We start from the raw sequence: 22775 nt of genomic DNA on the forward strand, positions 1-22775 counted from the left end.
CTGGTATGTTGGTGACAAAGCACAGGTGAAGATAGAGTCACAGCTATGGTAAACCATAGCTTAATATAACACAAATGAGTTTAGGTAAGCCTTGGGCTGACTTGTTCTCTTTCCTACACAGCCAGGAGAAGTTTGGAAACTTTTGTTTCCACTTTTGCTTAGCTGCAGCTTGTAATGACTTAACTCGAAGACATGGGTTTTGGAACTGGTTTGTGTAAACAAACCATAAGTCAACATTCATAATAGTTTAGGGTTCAGGCAAAATGCTGAACTGTAGTTAAGTAAAAGAAGAAGTATCACAGTCCGGGTTCAACAGTGACTAGGGCAAGTCAGAGGTTAAAAGGGCATTGAAGGGCTCGATTAGTTTCTTGGCCCTGAAACTGATACTGGTGATCAAGGGTTCACTGAGCTTGAGGCTGATAGAAAGCAATATAATCCACATGAGCTACAGATGAGCAGGGATCAGGACCAGTTAGTAGTGCAGCTTGAGGAGGGGGAGGGGTTTGGACAGAGTCCTGAGGGCCAGATAGAGATGACAGGAGGGCTACATTCATCCCCCAGGCCTGAAATTCTCACTCAAACTGTAATGGGTCATCCATACCTATGACCCACCCATAGACTGGTGATATTCCTAACCAAGGAGTAAAGCAACCACCCATTTTCCCATTTCCAACCTGGAGGCAAATTCAAGTTGCCATGTAGAGTACAACATGAATCTGCCTTCAGCAGCAGTAATAGTTGCTTTCCCCTTCACTTTTGGCAGCACACCATAAAGCAAGTCTGAGCAGGACCCAAGATTCTGCAAGCACCTTTTCTGAGGGATGCTTTCAGTTCATAAGATTACCTCAAACAAACACGAGAAGTGTATTGTGGCATTTTGAAGACTTTCAGCAAAACCCTATGCACATTGACTATGAAGTAGGTTACACAGCGTGTTCAAGGGGGCTTACTCCCAAGGAAAGTGTGCATTACTGCAGTGCTAAATTACCCAGAAATAAGCTCCATTGAACTTAGTGGGATTAACTTCTGAGCAAATGAGTACAGAATTGCACTGCAACTGATTTGTCGTGGCATAAATTCCCAGGGAACTTTTAAAGCAAGCTCTGGCCCCTAAAAACTTCTGCAGCCACAAAATTTTTGTCCTTTAATGTGCTTTCTTTGTTTGCTGTTATAAACTTTTGCAGTGGTCACCACTCAGGAATCTGTAAACATTTGAGCTTTGTATAGAAATGTCAACAGACTTGATGCCTTTTGCACCATGATTGAAGCTATAAATTAAGTGCTAATAGTACTTTATGTACCTGCATAACTGAGCTCTAACCAATGAAAGCACATGCCAAAATAAATCTGTTACAGCTAATCTGATGCTTGTTGACTCACCCATCATACATTTAAAGAACTCTTAACAGTTGTGGCTCCTCCCACCCCAAGAATCCTGGAAACTGTAGTTTGTTAAGGGTGCTGAATTTCACAAAAGCTACAATTCCTGGCACACTTAGCAAAGGACACTTCCCAGGATTGCATGTGACCGTTAAGGTGGCATAAGAGTGCTTTAAATGCATCTTGTGTATACTGCAGCCTTACAGAGAAAGCCATACGTGTTTACTCAGAAGTCCTACTGAGTTCAATAGGGCTTACTCCCAGGTAAGTGTACACAGGATTGCAGAATGCAGATGGCAATCAGGGCAGGGGGAGGAAAAGGCTGGCTAATCGTGAATCATGCAGCCTGTATCTGGTTCATCTTCAGCCAACTTATTCCCTCCCTCCCCTTTCCCACCCAACTTGATAAAGAGTTCAGCAAAAACCAGTCAATTGTTTTGCAACATTTTTGTTTGGTCTAATAAAGGTATTGTAGGAGATTTCGGATGTATTTGTTTTCACAGGCCAACACGGCTACCTTAATTTTCCTGTACCTTGGGTAATAAGTTACCATACCACTTTTATGTTTTAAAAGCAAAAGTTGTACAAAGTGATTTATACTGGGGGAATGAGGTGGAGAGCAGAGTAGGATTTCAACCAAATCATAACAATGAAATCCAAACAATTACACGTATACCCCCCCAATAAAAAGTGTCATTAGACAATAAAAATATTAAAGATGAATATAAAAGGGGAGGGGAGCAAGAAAAAGTGGTGGTGGGGAGACTGGAGAAGAAAACAATAAACAAACAAACAAGTTAGCAATCCTATATAATCTGTGGTTAAAAAATAAATCCACAAACCACCACTTTTTCCCCCTGCAACAGACTAACAGAATTGCGCTGTAGGGGCTGCTGCTACAACCCCGTCAGGGACTTTTACCTGAGAGTAAGCGCAACGGAACGCAATGGGGTTTACTTCTAAGTAGACCTTACTAAGCCCTCCTTTATCTCTCTTCTTTCTTTCTTTCTTTCTTTCTTTCTTTCTTTCTTTCTTTCTTTTTTTTTTTGGCGGTGCGCGTGTTGCGGCATAATAAAAGGCCGCCCTTCTCCCTCTTCACTTCAAAACTTTCTCTCTTTCTTAATATTGGTAATAACGGAGATTTTCTTGGTGAGGGGAAGGAGGCGGAAGCGGCCTGAAGCAGCTTATAGGCCTCCTGCTCCCCCCGCAGCTCAGGTAAAGAGGCGGCGGAGCTAGAGGCGGCCGGGCAACCTCGGCGACCTTCCTCCGCCTTGCCGCTCGGCCGGGCCCGCCTTGCGGCTGCCGCGTCAGGCCGAGAGGGCCCCACCTCGCCCGACTCCGCCTCGCCGCCGCCGCCGGGGCCGCCTCCCGAAAGGGCTGAGCCGCTGAGCTGGCCGGTTCCACGAGTTTGACAGTTTGAGGAGGAGGAGGAGGAGGACGAGGGCGCCACGGCAGCCAGCGCCGCCGTCCCCGCCGGTTCACCTCAGCTGCGTGGAAGGAGAAGGCGGCTCAGAGGAGAATTTTATTTCTATCTCCGAGGGAGTTCTTGTCTCTTCCCGGCTGGGAAAAAAGGCGCCTCAGGGGAAGGGAAAAAGCGCGCCGGTCGCCGTCGTCGTCCTGAGGGAAAGTTGTCTCGGCCGCCTCAGCCGCAGTTGCGCCTTCTTGCCTCGCCTCCCTTCCCGCTCCGAGCAGAAGCACCACCATGTCTCGGGACCCAGAAGAGGTGAATAAGTTGACGGAAAGCACCTATAAAGTAAGTTGAGGCGAGGGAAAGTCGAGCGGCTTCTTTCTCCGCGCTGGGAGCGGGAGGGCGGCAGACCCAGACACATGGGAAGAAGGGGGGGGGATACTCATTATCATGAGGGGGAAATAAATACTCGTGATCATGAATCGAACTTCTTCGTCGTATTTACTTATGGCATGTTTCTGTCCCATCCAAGGAGCTCAAGGTGGGGCGCAATGGTTCCCCTCCTCCCCGTGTTATCCCCACAACAACCCTGCGAGGTAGGTAAGGCTGACAGGCTGTGACTGCCACCCTCCCCCAGGACGCCCCTGTGAGGATTTGAACCCAGGTCTCCTAGGTCTTGGTCTGGCACCCTTAACCACAAATGCCACACTGTCTCTTCTTGGATTATTATTTCCTTCAGTGTTCAGGGTTGTTCCTCCTCACAAGGACCCTGCGAGGTAGACCAAGCCTGACAACGAGTGTGTGTGTGTGTGTGTGTGTGTGTGTGTCCGGCCCAGGGTTACTCAGGGAGACAGATTCGGTCCTGTACAAACTTAACCTGGGAGTAAAGCCCAGCGAACACGGTGGAGCCATCTTCTGTGTCATTGCACAGCCATGCGCTGTTGTAATGGGGCGGCTGGGGGGGGGTGATGTTTCAGGGTGGGAGCGGATGTGAGGTTTGCCTTGGCTGCTACGCAGGTGAGGAGTTAAGGTTTGCCTTGGCAGCTACGCAGGTGAGGTTCGCCACTCCTTTATGAGTGTGCCACACCTGCCCTATTGCCTATAAACACACAAGAGAGCACACAGAGCCTTTCATGGTGCCTTTCTGGTTCTCCAAGGTCAGGTACATACTCCTGAGTGCAAAATAGAGGGAGGGGGTGCTCCCTAGCAACACCTTTGAAGGGCTAGAATACATGTAATTTCCATACCCATCTGAGTTTTTCCATGTGTACAAATGCAGGTACAAGGTGGACGTTTGGTGTCTTATTCTGACTGGCAGCAGGTCTTTCAGGGTTTGTCAGGCATCTCCCCATCCTTGCTGGGAGATGCCAGGGATTGAACCAGGAGCAAAGCAGATGCAATGTCACTGAGCTAAGGCCCTCCTTCCCCATGCTTTTTCCTAAGACCTATCAGATTCATTTAAATGGAGATTCCACTGATTGGACCCGGGACCATTCCCTTGCAAAACACTACAACCTGAAAAAAGAGACAAGGCGTGTGCTTTTGTAAACCAATAAAATCTTTAATAAATAATAATAGTAATAGTAATATAAACACTACAGTTCCACTCCCAAAGGCATTGCCCTTCTTTTTCCGTGATAGCAGCTTGCTTGAGAATTGAAACCACTCATTCAGAGTGAAGAGCAAGCCTTATATGAACTATTTCTTTCTGTCTAGTCTGTCTGACCTTGGCTGTCTGAGGTCTTAGACAGTGACTCTAGCCCTAGGATCTTTTCAGGTAGTTACGCCAAGGATTGAACTTCAGCCCCTCCTGTGCTATGCAAGTTGATTCCTTTCAAATACATTGCTTAACATGTTTTCATGTAGAAAGGGCTGGCAATGGATGGCAGGTGTGCTTATATGTTACAGGGCTTGTGTGGGCTGTGGAAGTGCTTTCCCTGTGGCTACTGAAGCAAATGTCTGTTATGATCTTGAAACCCTGTAACAAGCTTGTAAAAAGGTGGATTTGATGTATGTTTGTAGATAGGGGTGGGGTTTTTCTAATCCATGGTAGTGATTATATGTAGACCTTCGAGAGTGGAAATTATTGCAGATTGAGGCTGAGTAGAAAGGCATATACTCAAGATCACATAATGCAAGTTAGGTACTCATTAATGTAATCCAGGAGTACTCCAGTGGCCCCTAGGTATTGTTGGACAGCACAGCAGCTCCCATCAACCCTAGCTAGTAGCATAGCCATTTGTTACTGATGATAATAGTTGTAGTCCAACAACATCTGGCACCATATTGGCTAGCCCTTGTGTATAGTAAGGATTAAATGCTTGGTGTTAATGCTGCCTTTGGGGTGAAGGTGGCTTCCAATCCATTTTTTGATTGCTGGGTGCCCAATAAGGTTTGGCAGTTTTACTGGGTTGTTTAAAGAAGGATACAAAGAATTTCCCTTGTGGGTATCAAAGCATCCATATTCCCAATCTGTTCAGAATAGGAAACAAAGTTGAGGTACTTTCTGGAGTAATGTATTTGAGAGGGCAAAGATATTGAGGCTAATGTGTCCTCACTGACAAGTTCACCTCAATATAGCAGAGGTAAAGGGGGGAATTCCCACAGATGTTCCTGTTAGATGTATGAGTATGGGCCTGCAGCTCTTAGAATGTGGTTGGCTATATGTAGGTAACTTCCCACATTAGAGTACCTTCCAATAAAATGGGTGCTATTCTGTCAAGTACCTGTTTGGTGTAAGGCATTGCGGGTGCTTACAATTCAAGGCCCGGTGAGAGTATTGCCCAAAAAAGAAGCTGGGCTTTTTGTTTTTTTTCCAGAGAGGATTCCAGGGTCGATAATGGTAGGAGTGCTTGGGCCAATCTCAGGAGGATCCTAGTACAAAGTTGTGTGGATATTGTACCTTCAAGTTCAAACTGCAGTGTTGTAGGTAGATGCTTGATGTAATTCTGTGGAGGACCCTGGCTCGGGTATATTTGTTTGGGAATCCAAGCTGTCCAGCAGACTGAATAACCCGTAAATGAGGAAAACATGAATGCAGGTACAGTGGTACCAGTTTAAGAACAATTTGGTTTACAAACTCCGCAAAACCGGAAATAGTGTCTTGGTTTGAGAACTTTACCTTGGTCTAAGAATGGAATCCGAATGGAGGAAGGGCACCGGCGGTGGGAGGCCTCATTAGGAAAGTGCGCCTTGGTTTAAGAATGGTTTTGGTTTAAGAATGGACTTCTGGAACGGATTAAGTTTGTAAACTGAGGTACCACTGTATATTAGAGTGATAACCCTGCCATTTAGTATGGACCCCTTTGTGGACTTGGAAGGTTAATCCAGTTTTTAAATGAAAGGTGCTGAGGCTTCACAAGCAGAACTGCCTCTTGAATTAATAATAATAATAATAATTCCAATATTGTGTGAAACAGACATCCTGATTGGATAGTATATGCAGGATAATAAATACAGCCTTTTCTATTGATGTTGTATCCAACTTTTCAGAACATTTCTTTTCTTTTCTCAGAAATACATTAGGTAGGGATCGCCCACCTTTGCATTCCCTCAATATAAAGAACATTGAAACAGCCCTGAAAAATGCTCTTTGAAAGCTCTTGAAATGATGCATAGCATGAGTAATCTATTTATTATACAAATTTTCTGTATGATTTTAAAGTGTCTGATCAATTTGGAAAGTTAGTTGCATGCATTAGTTGTATACCTCATACGTTTGTAAAATACTTTAACCACCCAATGATTTCTAATTCTGTCTTGGTTTAGAAAAAATCCAAAATATTTTGGTATGTGCTATTTTAAACCTATAGTTGGGGTTTTTGCATATCTGCCATTGTAAAGTCATTTCTTTTTCCATGATAAAAGCTTTTAATAATGCTGAGGTATGTCTGAATTGTTAACCTACTATGGAATGCATGCTTATGTGAGCATATGTCCACATCAAAAAAATTGTAGGGTAATCCACAAGTAGGTAATGTTGACTTACTAAAAAGAAATCTTTTAATTTTTTTTCAGCAGATGCAATTGTTTTATATAACCAGATTTCATGCACCTTGTTCCAACACTGGATTATTTCATCGCTGGTTTTAATAAACTTCAGCATTCTTTTAAAGTCTATGCTGCACCTTCTCGCTTGTTCCCAAAATAAACTTGAATGACTGATTCTTGAATGACTGATTTTAAGGTTTTGAGTTATAGCATACATTTCAGTGTGAATCTTGTGGCTACTCTAGTCCCAGCAACTTCCTCTCCTTGTGTCTCGTGCACTCCAGTTATTCCTTCTTACTGTTCTAATTAAAACCTTATCACCTCCCAACTCACAGTCAGAAACCTCCTGACTCCTCCATCCATCCATCCATCCTGCCTGTGTCACCTCACTGAGTGGATGGGCTGGCTCTGTATATAAGAATTTTTTAATACGTGCCTAAACATCAGCTACCATACCTACCGGTAATCCTTTTTGCAAAGTTTTCATATCTTGCATCTGCCATTTGAGAAGAAGATTCTTTAATATCCACCCACACTTAATGTACAGTAGTATTTGCAGAAAATAACTTCTAGGAAGGATATAATCTCAGACTAACCAACCACAGGAAAGATGTGTCCTGGTTGCTAGGGGAAAGTGAAAAGAAAACTATAGAGATTCCAGTGACTACTGGAAAATAAGACAGAAGCAAGAAAAGTACACTTTTCAGGGATTTCTTTTGCCTGGTGTCCAAGCAACTCACTTTATCAAGCACAGCTCTGATTTCATTCATTGACTAAAACATTGATAGGTAGGAGCAGCTAGACCTATTCCTTTAACAGAAATTGCTTAGGAGGGGACCCACACATTTTACTTCATACATTTCTTTCTAGGAGGGCCTTCCATGGTTCCTACAGGCATCAGACTGGCAACCCCCATTTGGGCTGTTTCTTAGTATAGATCCAGGTTAACAAGCCTGACCATGAGCTAGAGAATGCGGTTGCAAGACTTCACTTGTGCATTTGGTTATCCACTGTCAGGCTATATGCTGGACTAAATAAGCCATTGGTCTGATCCAGCAAATGGTCCTTATGTAAATTTTGCCTAAGCTATTAAGCAACCCCCAAGTTGTTTAATAAGACTCACATTTCTTGAGTACACATAAGAATCTTAGATATTGCAGTAGTCAGAAATTGTGTTGTTTCTGAGGCAAGCACATCTTGGACTATGCATTTTACTTAACTAATCCAGGCTTCAGACCTCCTGTGATATATTTACATAAGATTACAACTTGCCTTGGACAATATGCTAAAATTCTGAGAATATAAATAGCTTGAGATGGATTTTGAGGCTCATAGAACACCACAAATATCTGACACAGACTGTATTTTGCCCAAAATATCTGAGAGGCAATATATCCAATGTATTAAGCCCTTTGCAAATGTGCAGAGAAGTAAAACTTATCATCAAGGCCATCTATTTGTGCTGAAGTCAAAATTCCACACCCAGACCATCCCCCCCCCCATATCTTCCACTATAGGTTATGCAAATTCCAGTTTTTCCACAAAGTTAGATCCGAATGCAAATATGAGCTGAGTGGAAAGATGAGATGCAGTAACCCAGGCCTTTCTAGTTGTTATTATAATAGGACTGTACAAATCTAGAAAAGTCAAGTAGCATGAAACTAAAGCTGCCCACTGAAAGAATGGGGAAATTGCTGTAGTTCCAAGTCTATCCACTGAGGAGAATAAGAACAGCACAACAGCTCACTCTGTACGTTGTATGAATTCATTGGCCACATGTCAGTGAGGTTTTCAAACTGGGATAAAATATCCTGGGATAAAAGAGTGGAATAATAAATGCCTTCTGTAATATTAAATAAAAATGTAGCTTTTCAGTTTCTTTGCACGTAGAGCTTCCCATCATATATCCATGGATCTTTTAGTCTTGTAATGGGGGCAGGGCACCCAAAACTCCAACAGAAAAAGCTCCTACAGAAAAGAAGTTTTAGAGGACAGAATTATTTGGCACAGTGTTGATTTCATGGCAATAAAGCATGCAAGATGATACCATCTATTGGACCAACTTCTGTTGATTCAGTGTTTGTTACATTAGCTACTATGCATGTCTACTTCTCTAGCATCAGCATAAAACCAGCTCTCTAAAAACTAAATATAGTGTGGCTAAATGGGAAGGCAAAGAGTTGTAAGGGGCAACTAAGAAGTTAAAGTTAACAGTGGGTTAATAGAGCAATTGATTTGGCAAAAATATATATGCCATGTGACATGTAAAGTAAATTATGTATCTCAAATACATATACATGTAGTCTACCTACTGTGTATGCCATTATCAAACATTTGAAGCACTTTTCCAAGGAGGAAATGTTCTTTTTCCAAAAAAAGGTCCATAAGGGAGGACATGACAGAACATTATAACATAGGTTTCCCCCCTCAAATTACTATTACCCAACTATTTCTTGAAATGCCTGTTTTGGTATCGTCATACCAAGAGGCCATTTTGGTATTGACATTTCCAGTGGAATTGGCATTTAATATTCTCATTACTAGAAAGACATAGCCCTTGTCTGCACTTTAGCTCCCAGGTTGTATAAGGAAATTAGCATACTGGTGATACTTGCCAAGGTTTATGAGCCTTGTCAACAGCACCTGCTAGAACTGATGCCTTTCCTGTGCCCGCAGTGCCAGCCTTACACTTGCTGGCAGGCATCCCTAGAGACTGTGCTGTAATGGGCACTGTGTTTCTGGTGCTGTGTATGCTGGCAGGGCTTCCAGTGGGGTGATGGCAGTGTGCACTGAGGGGCAGTTGTGGTTAAGAGGGGCCCATTAAGGGCAATCTGCGCTCCAGTCCTGGAGCTGGACCTGATAATAAGTCATGGACAAACAGCACTGAATGATTTTCTGCAGAAGACTTACTATCTTACCTTGGACAAGTTATTTTCCATAGCATGGGGGGTGCCGGATGGAAACAGCTGTTGTGGGTGAGGCATAGGTCAGAGCAAAGATGGAGCTATACACTCTTGCATTTGTTCGGGGTGCTAATCATGTGGCTTGCAAAATCAATAAATAAGCCCCTTAAATCCCAGGTATAAAATGGATTTGGAATAACTCTAAAAGAAAATAAGCTATGTTTGTTCTAGACCTCATGATTCCTTTTTCACATACAGCACACGGCCTGTTTGGCTAACATGGTATCCATTTATTGGATTCCCATCAAAACATATTTATACAAATTGCATAACATCCTTAAATATACTTTACACAAAGGTCAGAACACCCGATGGAAGAGTTTAAATCCTACCAGCAGAGTTTCTTGAGGTGTCATGGACACGTTTTTAAAATATTATGAAATGAACACCCCAGGTATTTTCAAGTGATTCCATTATTATAAGAATAAGACACAAATTTATGCAGGAAAGAAAACAACTTGAAAATGATATTTAAAGCTAGTTTTCAAAGCTAGCTTTATAAGTTAGTTATTAACATAATTTTGTACATGGGCTTATATTAATGTACCAGGTAAACCACATACAGTACAGTTAACATACATGGTATTACAGCTTGCATGTGTTGTAGAATGTATGTTTTTTCCCATGGATGATGTACCACATACAACTAGTTTCTCTTCTGGAACAGTTATGGGCCATTGTCATTCCACACCCCCATTTAGGGCTATAGTAATTCAAGTGATCCATGAATGCTTCTTTCTGGTAATCATATGGTTAGCCATGTCAGCAAATAAGTGTTTAAATGGTGTACATTGAAGTACATCAGCATAAAGGAATGATAAAGCATAATTGTATGCAGCTTCTTCAGGCAGATACTCCACAACATATGTTTATGGTTTGACTACTAGTTGGATATTACAATATTTAATGATATTACCAAGATGGAGATTTTATATGATTAAATACCTTTTATATAAAAAAAATACCTAATGACATTGCTGTGAGTTTCTTTGCAAACCAATGATTGGCAAGTTTGTTTAAGGTGTCATTGTTAGCTTGAGGATCTGACTATATCGGCAGGACATAAGCCTCAACTTTGTAAACTGCTGGGTCTTTATGCATTGTTGATCTGTGTCAATACATGCTGAGCTATTGTGTTCTTGGAAGGTGTGTCCTGCAAAGCTGAACATGTATAGGAAATTACAAATGCTTTCATTTGATTGGAAAGTGAAAATGTTTTTGAAGTACTTATAGAGGACAGTGTATCTAGCATATAACTACACTTTGACATTCTTTTCACATGTGTGTATATAAAATCCACAGCAGGAGTGAAAGCACAAGGTCGGTTTCTATCAGCCTGGTTTTTGCACAGTACTTGCTACTTGTGCTTCTGATTAGGAGTACAAGGTGCTTGATAAGATACATTTTTTCAAGTGGTTCTCTTGTGTCTGCCATGAGTCTTAGTCTTAAAAAGACTAGTGGAGAATGTCCAGTGCTGCCCAGGAATTTTTAGAAACTAAAAAATACTGTGATTTTTAAAATGCATAATGTAATTTGTGAGTTTGGACCCATCACTCCCAAAATCAGGTGAAGTCACACCAAAGTTTCATTTTGGTCTGCCATCAAAATGGCACCCAGCAACCAAACAATGACCAAGCCTGCCATCCCCACCTCGAGAAGTCTCATGCTGAGTTTTGAGGCAATATCTTTAGAGGTGGCCAAACCTATGCCAAAAAAGAGTGAAGTCATGCTAGCTTCACATTTCCAAATGTCAACCAAGACTGCCAGTCACACTTTAGGAAGCCTCCTACCAAGGTTGGTGACCATATCTCAAGCGGTGGCCAAACCTATAGGTGCAGTCATTTCAAAGTCATGTTTTAGTCTGTCTTCTTGGTTCAAAGTGGCAGCTGACACCCAAATATTAAGATCTTCGCTTCAGGAAACCTTGTACCAAGTTTGACTCTGTTGCTTTGTGCAGTGCAGGGGGTTGGACTAGATCACCCTCATGCTTCCTTTCAACTCTACAATTCTATGATCTCAAGAGGCAGCCAAACCTATAGAGAACAGACTGACAGACAGGCAAAGCACTTTCCAAAATATATAGTAGATGAGGATCTATTTATTACATTTTTATTTCACTCTTCTAAAGAATGCAGCATCCATTGTCATTTCTTCACCCCAGTGCACCCTGACAACAGTCCTGTGAACTATATTTGGCTGAGAGGGGGAAACTATCCCAAGCACCACTTAAGCACTATGCTTAAGTGGGGATTTGAATCTACATCTTCCCATAGCCCAACATTCTAATAATTACACTGCATCAAACTCCAGCTTTCAATCATGGCTTGTAAGGCAAGCAAAACCTGTAGTTTGCTTGTTTGAGTCAAACAGTGCTGTGGTTTGCTACAAATTAGGGAGAGATGCGCTCATGGTGCATGAGGGAAGGACATAGGTGGAGTAGAATGCGCACAACCCCAGGACTATTCTCACAATGTCAAAAACCATGGCTTGGCCAACATACAGTATGGCTTGAGCCATTAAATCTATATGACCATGTCTCTACTTATTTATGTCTCTAGTTTCTTAAAAACATCTACTGTATTTAGCTTCCTTATTGATTGTGTTGCTATTGTGTAAGATATCAGTTACCTTTTTAAACAGATCAGTGAGAGATCACAAATGTTTGTTTGCTGTTGTTTCAGTTCTTTCAATTTAAGGAAGGAAATCTGAAATGATGTGATTGTTTCAAAAAGGAATGTACTGAGTGTTTTTCTTTTGGTGCTGTCTGGGAGTATTTATTCTGCAGAAGGCTATAAAAAGCAGTTATTAATCTGAAATCTTGGCAATGCAACTTCCAACTGATGGAAAATATTCTAATAATATTCGTATTGGGCTGGTGCAGGCATAATGTTGACTTCCTGCTAACTGTGGTTAGCAAGTTGGGAGCAAGCCTGGGGAACGCTCGCTAACCAGCTCAATCCTCCCTCCCTCTTTGTGGTCTTTCTTTTGCCCGATGTAAATATTCCCAATTGCTGTTAACCAGTTTGTCAGCACCAGTGTTAACTGTGGTGTACACTTGCTAGGGTAAGCCTCAGCTACAGTTAATACAGCCAATTTGTTAACATGAAATTATATATGTGGGTGGGGGATCTGTTTCAGGAAGAAGGGTTGCGGAAAAGCAGCATAATGTTATATAAGATAAATCATTCATTCTTATGATTATTTTGTATTGCTTTATGGTATCTTATGTTTTACTGTGTTTGGCTATATTGTTGTTAGGGGTGTTAAGGGAGGGGTAGTACTTCTGGTGAGGGACACTTCCTTCTCTTTCCATCCTGCACTCAACTCTCCCCTGTGTTAGCATGTGACAGTGGCCACAGCCCGGGAAATGGCTTCAACTGGCTGGTTAAACCAGGTGAGTTGTAGCCTATGGATCTCAGACTCTCAGTGAGTTAGGGACTTCCCCTGCATATGAAGACAAGCTCTGGTGGGTTGAGCAGATGAGACGGGTCCAAAGGTAATGAAGGAGGTTACTACATGTGCTGTAGAGGGAAGTGAGGGGTAGATGGGGCTCGTCAACCTGGGAAGGTAGCCCATCTAGGAGAAAGAAAATAATCTTAAACCTCTGCCGCCTTATGGCTATGCTCATTTGTGAGAAAGGCTTTGGGAGTAAACCCCGAGGAAAAATCCATATCCACTGCCTTGCTGGACATCGTCAGGAGAAGAAAAGACTTAGTAGTAAGCCCTACACAAATCTGGAGTCCCTAATGTGGTTGGATGGTATCTTATAAATCTCCTTCTGGCAACGTCTACAGCCAATCTGATGCCAAAGGTATTGTTCTGCTTTCCTTTGGACCACATCAGTGAGGCCGAGAGGGGAGTCTTGTCATCTGGGCAGCCCAGGACCTCCATATACACTGCCCAGGCTTGCACTAGTGAGGCCACTTTGGTGCAGCTAACACAGCAAAAACAGTGCGGGAGGCAGCAGTTATGTGTTACCAGTCTCTGTGCATGCTGGAATTCTCCAGCAATTTGGCTTTGCCCCAGAAGGTGCAGACAGATGCCAACAAAAAAAAATAAAGTACACCACCTTGATATTTTATATGTGGGTGCTATATAAATAAATGATGGTAAATATCTGCATTGGATTGTTGTTCAAACTTCATGGTGTGAGTCACATAAGAATTATTTTTAAAGAAAACAGTCTAAAAATAATATTTCTTACATGCCATGCATTCTAACACTGTAACAAACAGTGGCCTAGTGAGTTCTTAGAACTATCTGGGATGAAGCACTGGTCTGGTAATAGAAGAAATTGCACAAAGTGATTTGACACCTTTGATTCACCTTAGTCACAGAGATAAAACTTACCGTATATCTAAACATTCCTCCAGAAGAGGAGGATTGGATTATACTTCTGTTGCTTTTCAAACTGAGCACCATAGCATTTCGCCATCCTAACTTGTCTGCACTTGTTATAAATGACTGAGATGCTATTAAAGCACTGTAATCACGGAAAACCAATGCTGGCTAAAGAATCAACATGAAAGGAGGAAGGTCAGAAGTATGTGACCATTCCAAATCACTACATAGCGAAGATAAGTAAATATGGAACATTCTAGAGACAAATATTGTCTCTACTTATTTTGCCTTTCCCCACAGGAAATCTTTAAATAACACAGCAGAACAAATTGCAGCAAATTAGATTAGTTGAAGATTGCCATGGGTGTATATCTGAAAGATGTTTGGGATCTGTTGCTGAAGAAGTGGATCAGGACAAGAAGCTTAGAACAGTAGTTGACAGCAGTACGGTAAATTTATTTAAATTATCAGAAAATCAGTTGTTGTAGGTAAGAGTTCAGCATACTGATAATGAATAAAAAAAGGTATCAGAAGATATATCCCAGTCAAGGGTAATACAACCAGAGTCTTCCAACCACATACATTCTAAAAACCCAGTGAGTCATAAGGGGGATGATACTCTTTTCTAATGTGAGCTATGATAAACAATCAGTTGGAAAGCATGTGTGATGAGCTTTATGTATTGTATTTCTATCACGTGCATCTAGCCAACTAAAACAATTTAAAAGAGATGCAACTCATTTCAATTTATGCAACAATATAACCTAAATTTATAGAAACTGTCCAAGCAAAAGAAAACACAAAATTATTCAAGCAAAAGAAAAGCACATCTTCATAAGTAGAAAGTAGTGTAAAACAATTTCAAGCTATTTTCAGTGAAAAGGTTACTTTGTTTTTGGCAGTGTAAGCCTTCCTAGACAGGCACTGAAACCCAACAGGGAAGATCATTCACCACCTAGAACTGCTACTGCTGCCACCACTGCATAGTAACTCAGATAAGATCAGTGTCATGATGCATCAGACTTGGCATAAATTGACTGATTATTATTCTGCTGGCCTCAGAACTGGATGCATTCAAAAGTAGGTACCTGCAAAAGATAAAACCTATTGAGGTGGGAAATTTTCATAGCATTCTATTCATCAATCCTAGTTTAATGTTAGTCCCAGTCAAATTTAGTCCTCACCATCGCATAGTCAGGTCTCCCAGGTACAAATGAGGTTGGCTGTGTTGTATGGAATTAAATTACAGATTGTGGGTATTTTTATTAGAAGTTCTACTGCAACATTTAATACATGGAGTCAGCCAAGTTTACTCAGAGTAGGCGCACTGAAATGAATGAACACGACTAAGTTAAGCCTATTAATTTCAACAGATGTACTTTGAGTAAAACTTAGTAGAATATCACACGTGGATTTTAGCATGCAGAGTTCTTGGATGAATTCCTGTGCCATTTGTGTTAGTTGGTCAGTTGATGTTCCAGCCAATCATTTAAGAACATAAGAAGGACCTGCTAGATCAGTCCAAATGCTCATCTAGACAAATATCCTGTTCTCACAGTGGTCAGCCAGATGCCTGTGGGAAATCTGCCAGCAGCACCCAAGCACAAGAGCTCTCTTCTCCTCCCATGGTTTCCGGCAACTGGTATTCCAAAGTATTAATGCCTACAACCATTGGAAGCTATCCAGGTTGGTGGTCATCACTGCCTCCTGTGGGAGTGAGATGCATTTGATCTCAGTTCATGTCTGTATAATGATCATTTAAATAGTTATTGCCCTGCTCTTTAGTAAGAAAGAGGCTCCCAGAGCACCTTACAAATATAAATAATAACAATATGCTACAACACAAACACTATTCCATCTTGTAGAGTTATGTGGGAGGGACCATAAGAAAGGAATAAAAAAAATTCTTATTCCAGTTCAAATACATACAGTCATACCTCGGGTTGAAGTAGCTTCGGGTTCAGTGTTTTCGGGTTGCGCTCAGCTGCGACCTGGAAGTAACGGAACGTGTTACTTCCAGGTTTCGCCACTTGCACATGCACAGATGCTCAAAATGACGTCATGTGCAGAATCACGACACGCGCAGATGCAGGTTGCGTTCACTTCAGGATGCAAATGGGGCTCCAGAACGGATCCCGTTCGCATCCAGCGGTACCTCTGTATTCATTATTTCCCAAATATTGCTCACCTTACATAAAGATCTGAGCCCATATGACAGTTAATGTACAGTATGTACTGGTTCTGAGGTTCTTACTGTATTCTATGGAGAAGGTATATAGAAGAAAGCAGTTTTGAGTCATTTTGTTTTTAATGTGATGATCAAAGTCCTGATTCCTAAAATAATACATCCAAATGTTTGTGTGACCATGAAGAAAAGTTGAAGGGAAAGATCAAGATAGCTGTGAGATACTGGAAAACTTCAGCTGTTCTTTCCCTCTGACAGACTTAAGGTTGTAAACTAGTATGTAGTGAGGGAGAGCTATGACAGGGCAAAGGCATTGTCTGGACATTATTATCTTGTATCAACAAGGCGTGTGTGGTATGAAGCAGTATTCCCGGAATAGTTAACTATTTCAAATGTAGACAAAAGGTCAGTTTACCACATGCACTTACTGTAAATAGCTTATAGCTATTGTGATGTGAACTGCTCAGGTAATCTAACTAAATACATTTATTTTATATCATTCTATGTGTATTGTCATTGGGTATTTTTTAGCATGCATACATAATTTTATTTGTATGCTGTTTTCCCATAGTTAAAACCATGCTCAAGGCGGCTTACTACAGGAAAAAAATACATAATTATAAACAACAAAAGCAGTCATAAACAATAAATAAAATATCAAATAGTACATGACAAATTGAAACAATTTCCACATAAATCATAATAAGATCTAAAATAAAGATACAGAAAAATAATATAACAACAACAGCTCTGTCCCACCACCCCAAGCAGCGGCGTAGCTAGCCACTTGGGCACCTGGAGTGGCACACATGCCGTGCACCCAGGGGTGGGGCGAGCCTGCCATGGAGTCAGGCGGGGCGGCGATCCCCACCCAGGGGGATTTTGTCACCCACCTCAGAGATGACACCCGGGATGGACTGCACCCACTGCCACCCCTTTCTATGCCCCTGACGCCAAGACCCCCTAAACAATACCCCAGCCCCAAAGTCTGTCCAGCAGCTTCAGCTGAAGTCATCAGGGTCCTGTCCTCCCAGGCTAGATGGAAAAGGAGCAGGTCTTCCAGGACTCACAGCCTTGATGGTCTCACTTTTAATGTTTTTATCAATTGTTCAGATAATAGGAACAACCTATAGCATATTGCCATTGTTAATGTTTCTCCTGCCTAATTAGTTTCACATTTTTGGCCTTTGACATAGGTGAAGAAAAGCTATGTTTAGAACATGAACTTTTAATAACAGCCTTTTCCATAACTTGGGCAAGTTTAATATTTGAATTTAAAAGTTGGGTTCAAGTAAGTTGGGTCCAGTTAATGTTATTAATATTTCATTAGGGCCATAAAATCACACACACAAAAATAGTATTTGAAATCTACTGTTGCCTTCATTCATTCTTTCTAAAGTGAGTGGTTTAGACTTTATCCCAGTGTTCTAGTCTGATACAATGGTTAGTTTTTCAGAACACAAATATTTCATACATGTATTTGGAAGAAGTGAATTGTTTCAGTCAAAGAGTGAGTAGATAAAAAGAATGCTTCAAAATTCTGGTCAGGATCCAAAGAACTGTGAAACTATTTCTGTAAGATGTACTTTTCTCAGAGCAGTCCTGCCCCCATGCTGCAAGGCAAACTGCTTTTCAGTCTGAGGAAAGATATTGCATAGGGAGGTTGGCTGTTAGAGGGGGAAAGCCAAGTTACATTCTACCACTGCATACCCCTTGCATAAGATTGAGCTGGCTTTCAGATGCTGTTTTTTAAACCTTATTTTGGTGTTATTGAGGGTTTCAATTTCTCTGTGTAAGCTTTTGAGTTCAGGAAGAGAAATCTTTTCCGTGCATAGTGTATTAGGAAATTGTATGGTCAAAATAGGATAGATTTCCCTTATTAGGAACAGAATGCTTTTTGCCCCAATGAAACATGTACAGTGGTACCTCAGGTTACATACACTTCAGGTTACATACGCTTCAGGTTACAGACTCCGCTAACCCAGAAATATTACCTTGGGTTAAGAACTTTGCTTCAGGGTGAGAACAGAAATCATGCAGTGGCGATGCAGCGGCAGCAGGAGGCCCCATTAGCTAAAGTGGTGCTTCAGGTTAAGAACAGTTTCAGGTTAAGAACAGACCTCCAGAACCAATTAAGTTCTTAACCTGAGGTACCACTGTACTTATTATCTTATTAAAATAAAATAAATGACATTGGGTGACACTTAACAGCTGCAGTGTATTTTCACTACATAAGCCAAAACTCAGCATTGAAAATCAATTTGGCTTTTACTCAGGTGATCAAGGTTAAGGTCAACATCTCAGAACTCCAGAGAGAATGGGAAGTATGAAATACCTGGTGTTATATAGTTTTCATGAGAAAATTCATCATTAAGATGATGGTGCTATTGAGTTACAGTACACTGCACAGACCTGGCCAACATCCCGTTCCCTGGCAGCCCCCATCAGTACCTACCTGAACCACAACACCCTACAACATGCTTGAGACAAGGTCTGTTGTTAGATCTTTGTTTCAGATAAGAAACAGCACTGGCTTCCTTTATTTTTCTTTATTTGCTCATTGCAGGTCACTGGTCACTTCTGAAAAGTGTGGTTTGCAGAAACTGGCTTTGGTTTCATTTGCTGTTGCCTGGATGGTGGGATTTTTGTGATCAAACATATAATGGTAGACCACAGTTTAATTCCGTTTGTGGTCAGTCCCATTTTCTGTCTTGCAACATTGGTTTCAAAAACCATAAAAACTTGAAATAGGTTTTTACTCTAGGTACTGGCACCAGAGTTCTAGCATCAAACTTGCAGAGGCCAGAAGAAATGAGGCACAAATATCAACACAAATAATTGGGAATGTGGGTATAAGATATATGTCCCCTATTTGGTTATGGGTGTTTATTACTTCTGTCATTGTTTTTCTTGTAAGAAGATATTTGAGGAAATGATGGTTTCATTTTGGCTTATAAATATGTGAAGCCTTACAGAATCAATGAACATTGCACTGCTCTGATCTTAGGTCAAACCTTCTCTCAGACATACTGAAACACATGTTCAAGGTGTGAAGCAATCCCCCCGCCCCCGAAACTGAAGTCATTATTGTAAATTGCTTAGAAGTTTTATTGTAACCAAGCAGGATATACATTTTGTTAAATAAATAAAAATGTCAGGCCGCTTCAAAGGCCTGTAGATGGAAAAGCAGTGTATATTTTAAAATGATTTCCATGCAGTTGAGCTAGAAATGTGACTCAATTTAAGTGACATGCATTGCAAAAAATGTTCTAGACACTTTAAACTACATTTTTATGCCAGTTTAATGATATCTCTGATTTTGTTGTTTCACCAGAATGTTATGGAACAGTTCAATCCAGGGCTGCGGAATTTAATAAACCTGGGGAAAAACTATGAAAAAGCTGTTAATGGTAAGCCTCCTGACTTTTAAATCAATGCACTAATTTAACATAATATCCGGTGTTTTAATTCTACAGTATTAAAGTCTAATGAATGTCTCGCAACAAAGTCCTCTCCAAAAGTTATTAGCCCTTACACAGATTACTTGCAAGAAAGCAAGATCAAGGCTATAATCCTGTGTAGTCTTAAAAGAGCTCAAACCCACTAATTTCAAAGGGGCTAAGCACACCATTTACTGTTTATGGGTTGCTGTAAATCAAAACTACCTGCCTAGTTTATCCCAATTATTTAGGTAAGAGAAAAACATTCTGATTTTGTTTTTCAGTCTGTCCTGACCCTTCATCTCATTTCCCTAAGTATCTGTCATGCCCCTGGGATTGGATCAGGCAGATGGAAGCCTGAAGGGGACTTGCACACATGACCAGAAGCACATCCACAAGATGAGCACATGGTGCTAGTGGCCCTTCAGCCTCAGGATGCCATATTGCTATTCTCTGACTCAGAGGACCTCGTCACAGAAGCCCTGATACAATCAGCATTTTCCTCCACTTGGTCAGAGTAGAAGACTTGCTAGAACGGGCTGAGTGAAGGCATCTTTCAGGAAAGGTGGAACTTGCAATTGGGACAGAATGGTGCTCATGTAGGAGGCTCAGTTTAAGGCTGACTTTTACTGAAACAACTTCAGAGAACTGTTCTCTTATAGCATTTATTCTGAGCCATCCAGAAGGCCTTGCCTCTGCTAAGATCAGCACTTTCATCATAACAGTATCTCAGGTCATAGCTTAAGTTGGAACAGTTCCCTGGCTGATGAATTTCTAACCCAGGAATTTCTAACCCATGGGCCTGACAGAAAATCAGACTGAAGTGAGCCTTTGGCTGATGATGACTGGGAATTAACATTATTTCACCCAAGGATTTCTCCTTCCCAGTTTTCCTCCCAAAGGATGTAATGGTGGTGATAACACATTCAAAGTGAAGGTCAGATTAGGCAAGAACAATCAAAGAAAGAAATTCTAAATCTTCCACAATTTCCCATTTTGTTTTATTGTATGAAAAATATTATAACATTGATCCTAATAACCTTGCATTCCATAGGAGTTTAGGTCAGAAGGACGTTGTTTCTGTGGCTCTTATTTAGAATGGCGATCTTGTACATGTTTTAAAGAGCTCTTAAAGATAATAATCTTCTGAGTACTTTTTGTGACTAAGTATTGCACAATATTTATCTGCATGTGAATTGTTTTTGTTTTAAATTGAGTCCGGTTGAGCTTTGGGGATTAAGCTTTGCAATCCTTGCAGGTACTTCTTCAACTGCACTACCTTTTTTTACCATAACCTTTGCCCTGACATATTAGCCTATAGTACCACAATAGCATCCTGCCATGCTGATAAACAACTTTAGGATAATAATAATAAATAATATTTTTTTATTTATATCCAGCCCTCCCCAGCCGAAGCCAGGCTCAGGGCGGCTGTAGAAGCGAAATCAGGTTTGACTCACCAGTGATAATAACTTTCTCTAGGTGACCAGGCCTGAAAGCTTTGGAAAACCTGGTTTTTTTATTTTAAAGAAATAATATAAGTATGTGCAGGCAGCTACTTAAATACTTGATGGGTTATTAAAGTATGCCCTTATTTACAAGCCTGGATAAACCCATTCTCAAGAGTGGTTTGCTGGTGCAGCAAGTGTTGGGCTGTATCAGTGCTGATTTTAGTGAAACTAAATATGAAATATTTTTGGAAAATGAAATTGTGCATTGGAGAGTTTATCAGAAGGCCTTACACTCATACCACACAATTTACTACCACAAACGGCACTTCAGGTGCTAGAGTGATAACTTTGATTAAGCCATTCACTTCCCTTTGACTTGCCTCAGTACCATATTTCCACTTCATTTATGCAAATCAATTTGGCACCATCTCAAGGGGATGTTCCTCCTTAGAGATGATTTCCTTGTTTGGTGTATCTGTGACTTTGGATCACATTTCTTTTCCCATGGTTACAATCCAGAGTGTTGAGAAGACTTGTCAGAAGTAATAGATGTGGCATTCTTCCAGTAAGCCTGTGGAACATATTTTTCTGCTAAAACTACTTTTTGGAAATTAATAAATTAAAACATGATGGAAACAGAGGAGAGAACCCTGTTTGTCTGAAAAATGTCCATTTATATTCCATTGGTTTCAAATTGTTGTGTTTGTTTGCTCTTTAAAAATGACAAAACTATACTGAGAGACATCTTTAAAATCTTTTCAGTAAACATGGTATGGACCATTTTTGTGCTGTCCTTTAATGGGTTGTTTAGTATGAGATGTCCACTGTAAATTTAGCATAGTCATCAGTACTTTAACTGGTTTGTGTGTAGCACTAAGTCCGCATAGCTCTAAGCCAAATAATGGCTTCATGTGCATGAGCAAACGTGAGTTAATGGAGTGAGGGAACATGGGTGACGCTGTGGTCTAAACCTCAGGATTATATCTAACTAAACTCAGAATAGATCCAATGCATTGCATCCAGCTAAGTTTTACTCAGAGATGACCCATTGAAATTAATAAAACTTAGATAGTCAGGCCCATTCATTTCAATGGGTTTACTTGTGAGTAGGACTAGCATTGGATACAACCCACTGTGTACAATTTTCTCAGTACACATTACAGCTGACTAAGTGAAACCACTGTTTGCTCTGCTACCCACCCACTGTTCATCATTTGAGATGAGTAATATTTTTCCATGTGCCACCTTTCCTTGTGCTTTCTTTCAGCATAAAGGAAAACCCAACATTTCACCATGAGACCAGTGACAGCATACCTTGGATTTCCATGACATTACTACAATCTGAGGGCCGATATTTGGTCACATGAACCAGACACTAGCTTCTTGCTTACTTGTTCAGACTTTGAAGGTGTATCCCCTCAAAGCACTGCAAAATCTACATGCCCCCAAGCAAGCTAATTAGAAGGCATCTAAGACATGCAGTACGTTCCTAGATATGGTGATTCAGAAGTAAGTTCCACTGTGATCAGTGGAACTTATAGGTAATCATACATACAGCCTTAAGCTTTTTAGAACATACTGAATTTTTTTCCATTTGCCTGGGTCATAGGCTATTTT

The 22775-nt window shown here is 41.0% G+C and overlaps 1 protein-coding gene across 3 annotated transcripts in view; it reads left to right on the plus strand.

Annotated features, from left to right (window-relative positions):
* The first annotated feature begins 2419 nt into the window (after positions 1-2419).
* BAIAP2L1 (BAR/IMD domain containing adaptor protein 2 like 1) overlaps positions 2420-22775 on the plus strand; it is a 58436-nt gene continuing 38080 nt past the window's right edge. For 2 of the 3 annotated variants that reach the window (XR_014557783.1, XM_083711619.1), the window contains exons 1-2: positions 2420-3133; positions 19602-19677. Coding sequence is in view for 1 of the 3 variants with exons in the window: in XM_083711619.1 (XP_083567745.1) it covers positions 3083-3133; positions 19602-19677 (127 nt within the window). In the remaining 2 variants the exon portion in view is untranslated. The remainder of the gene's footprint in view (positions 3134-19601; positions 19678-22775) is intronic. The other variant, XM_083711620.1, reaches the window with a different exon arrangement.

This window comes from Podarcis gaigeae, assembly GCF_964106915.1.
Source record: "Podarcis gaigeae genome assembly, chromosome: 14".
Classification (NCBI taxonomy): Eukaryota; Metazoa; Chordata; class Lepidosauria; order Squamata; family Lacertidae; genus Podarcis; species Podarcis gaigeae.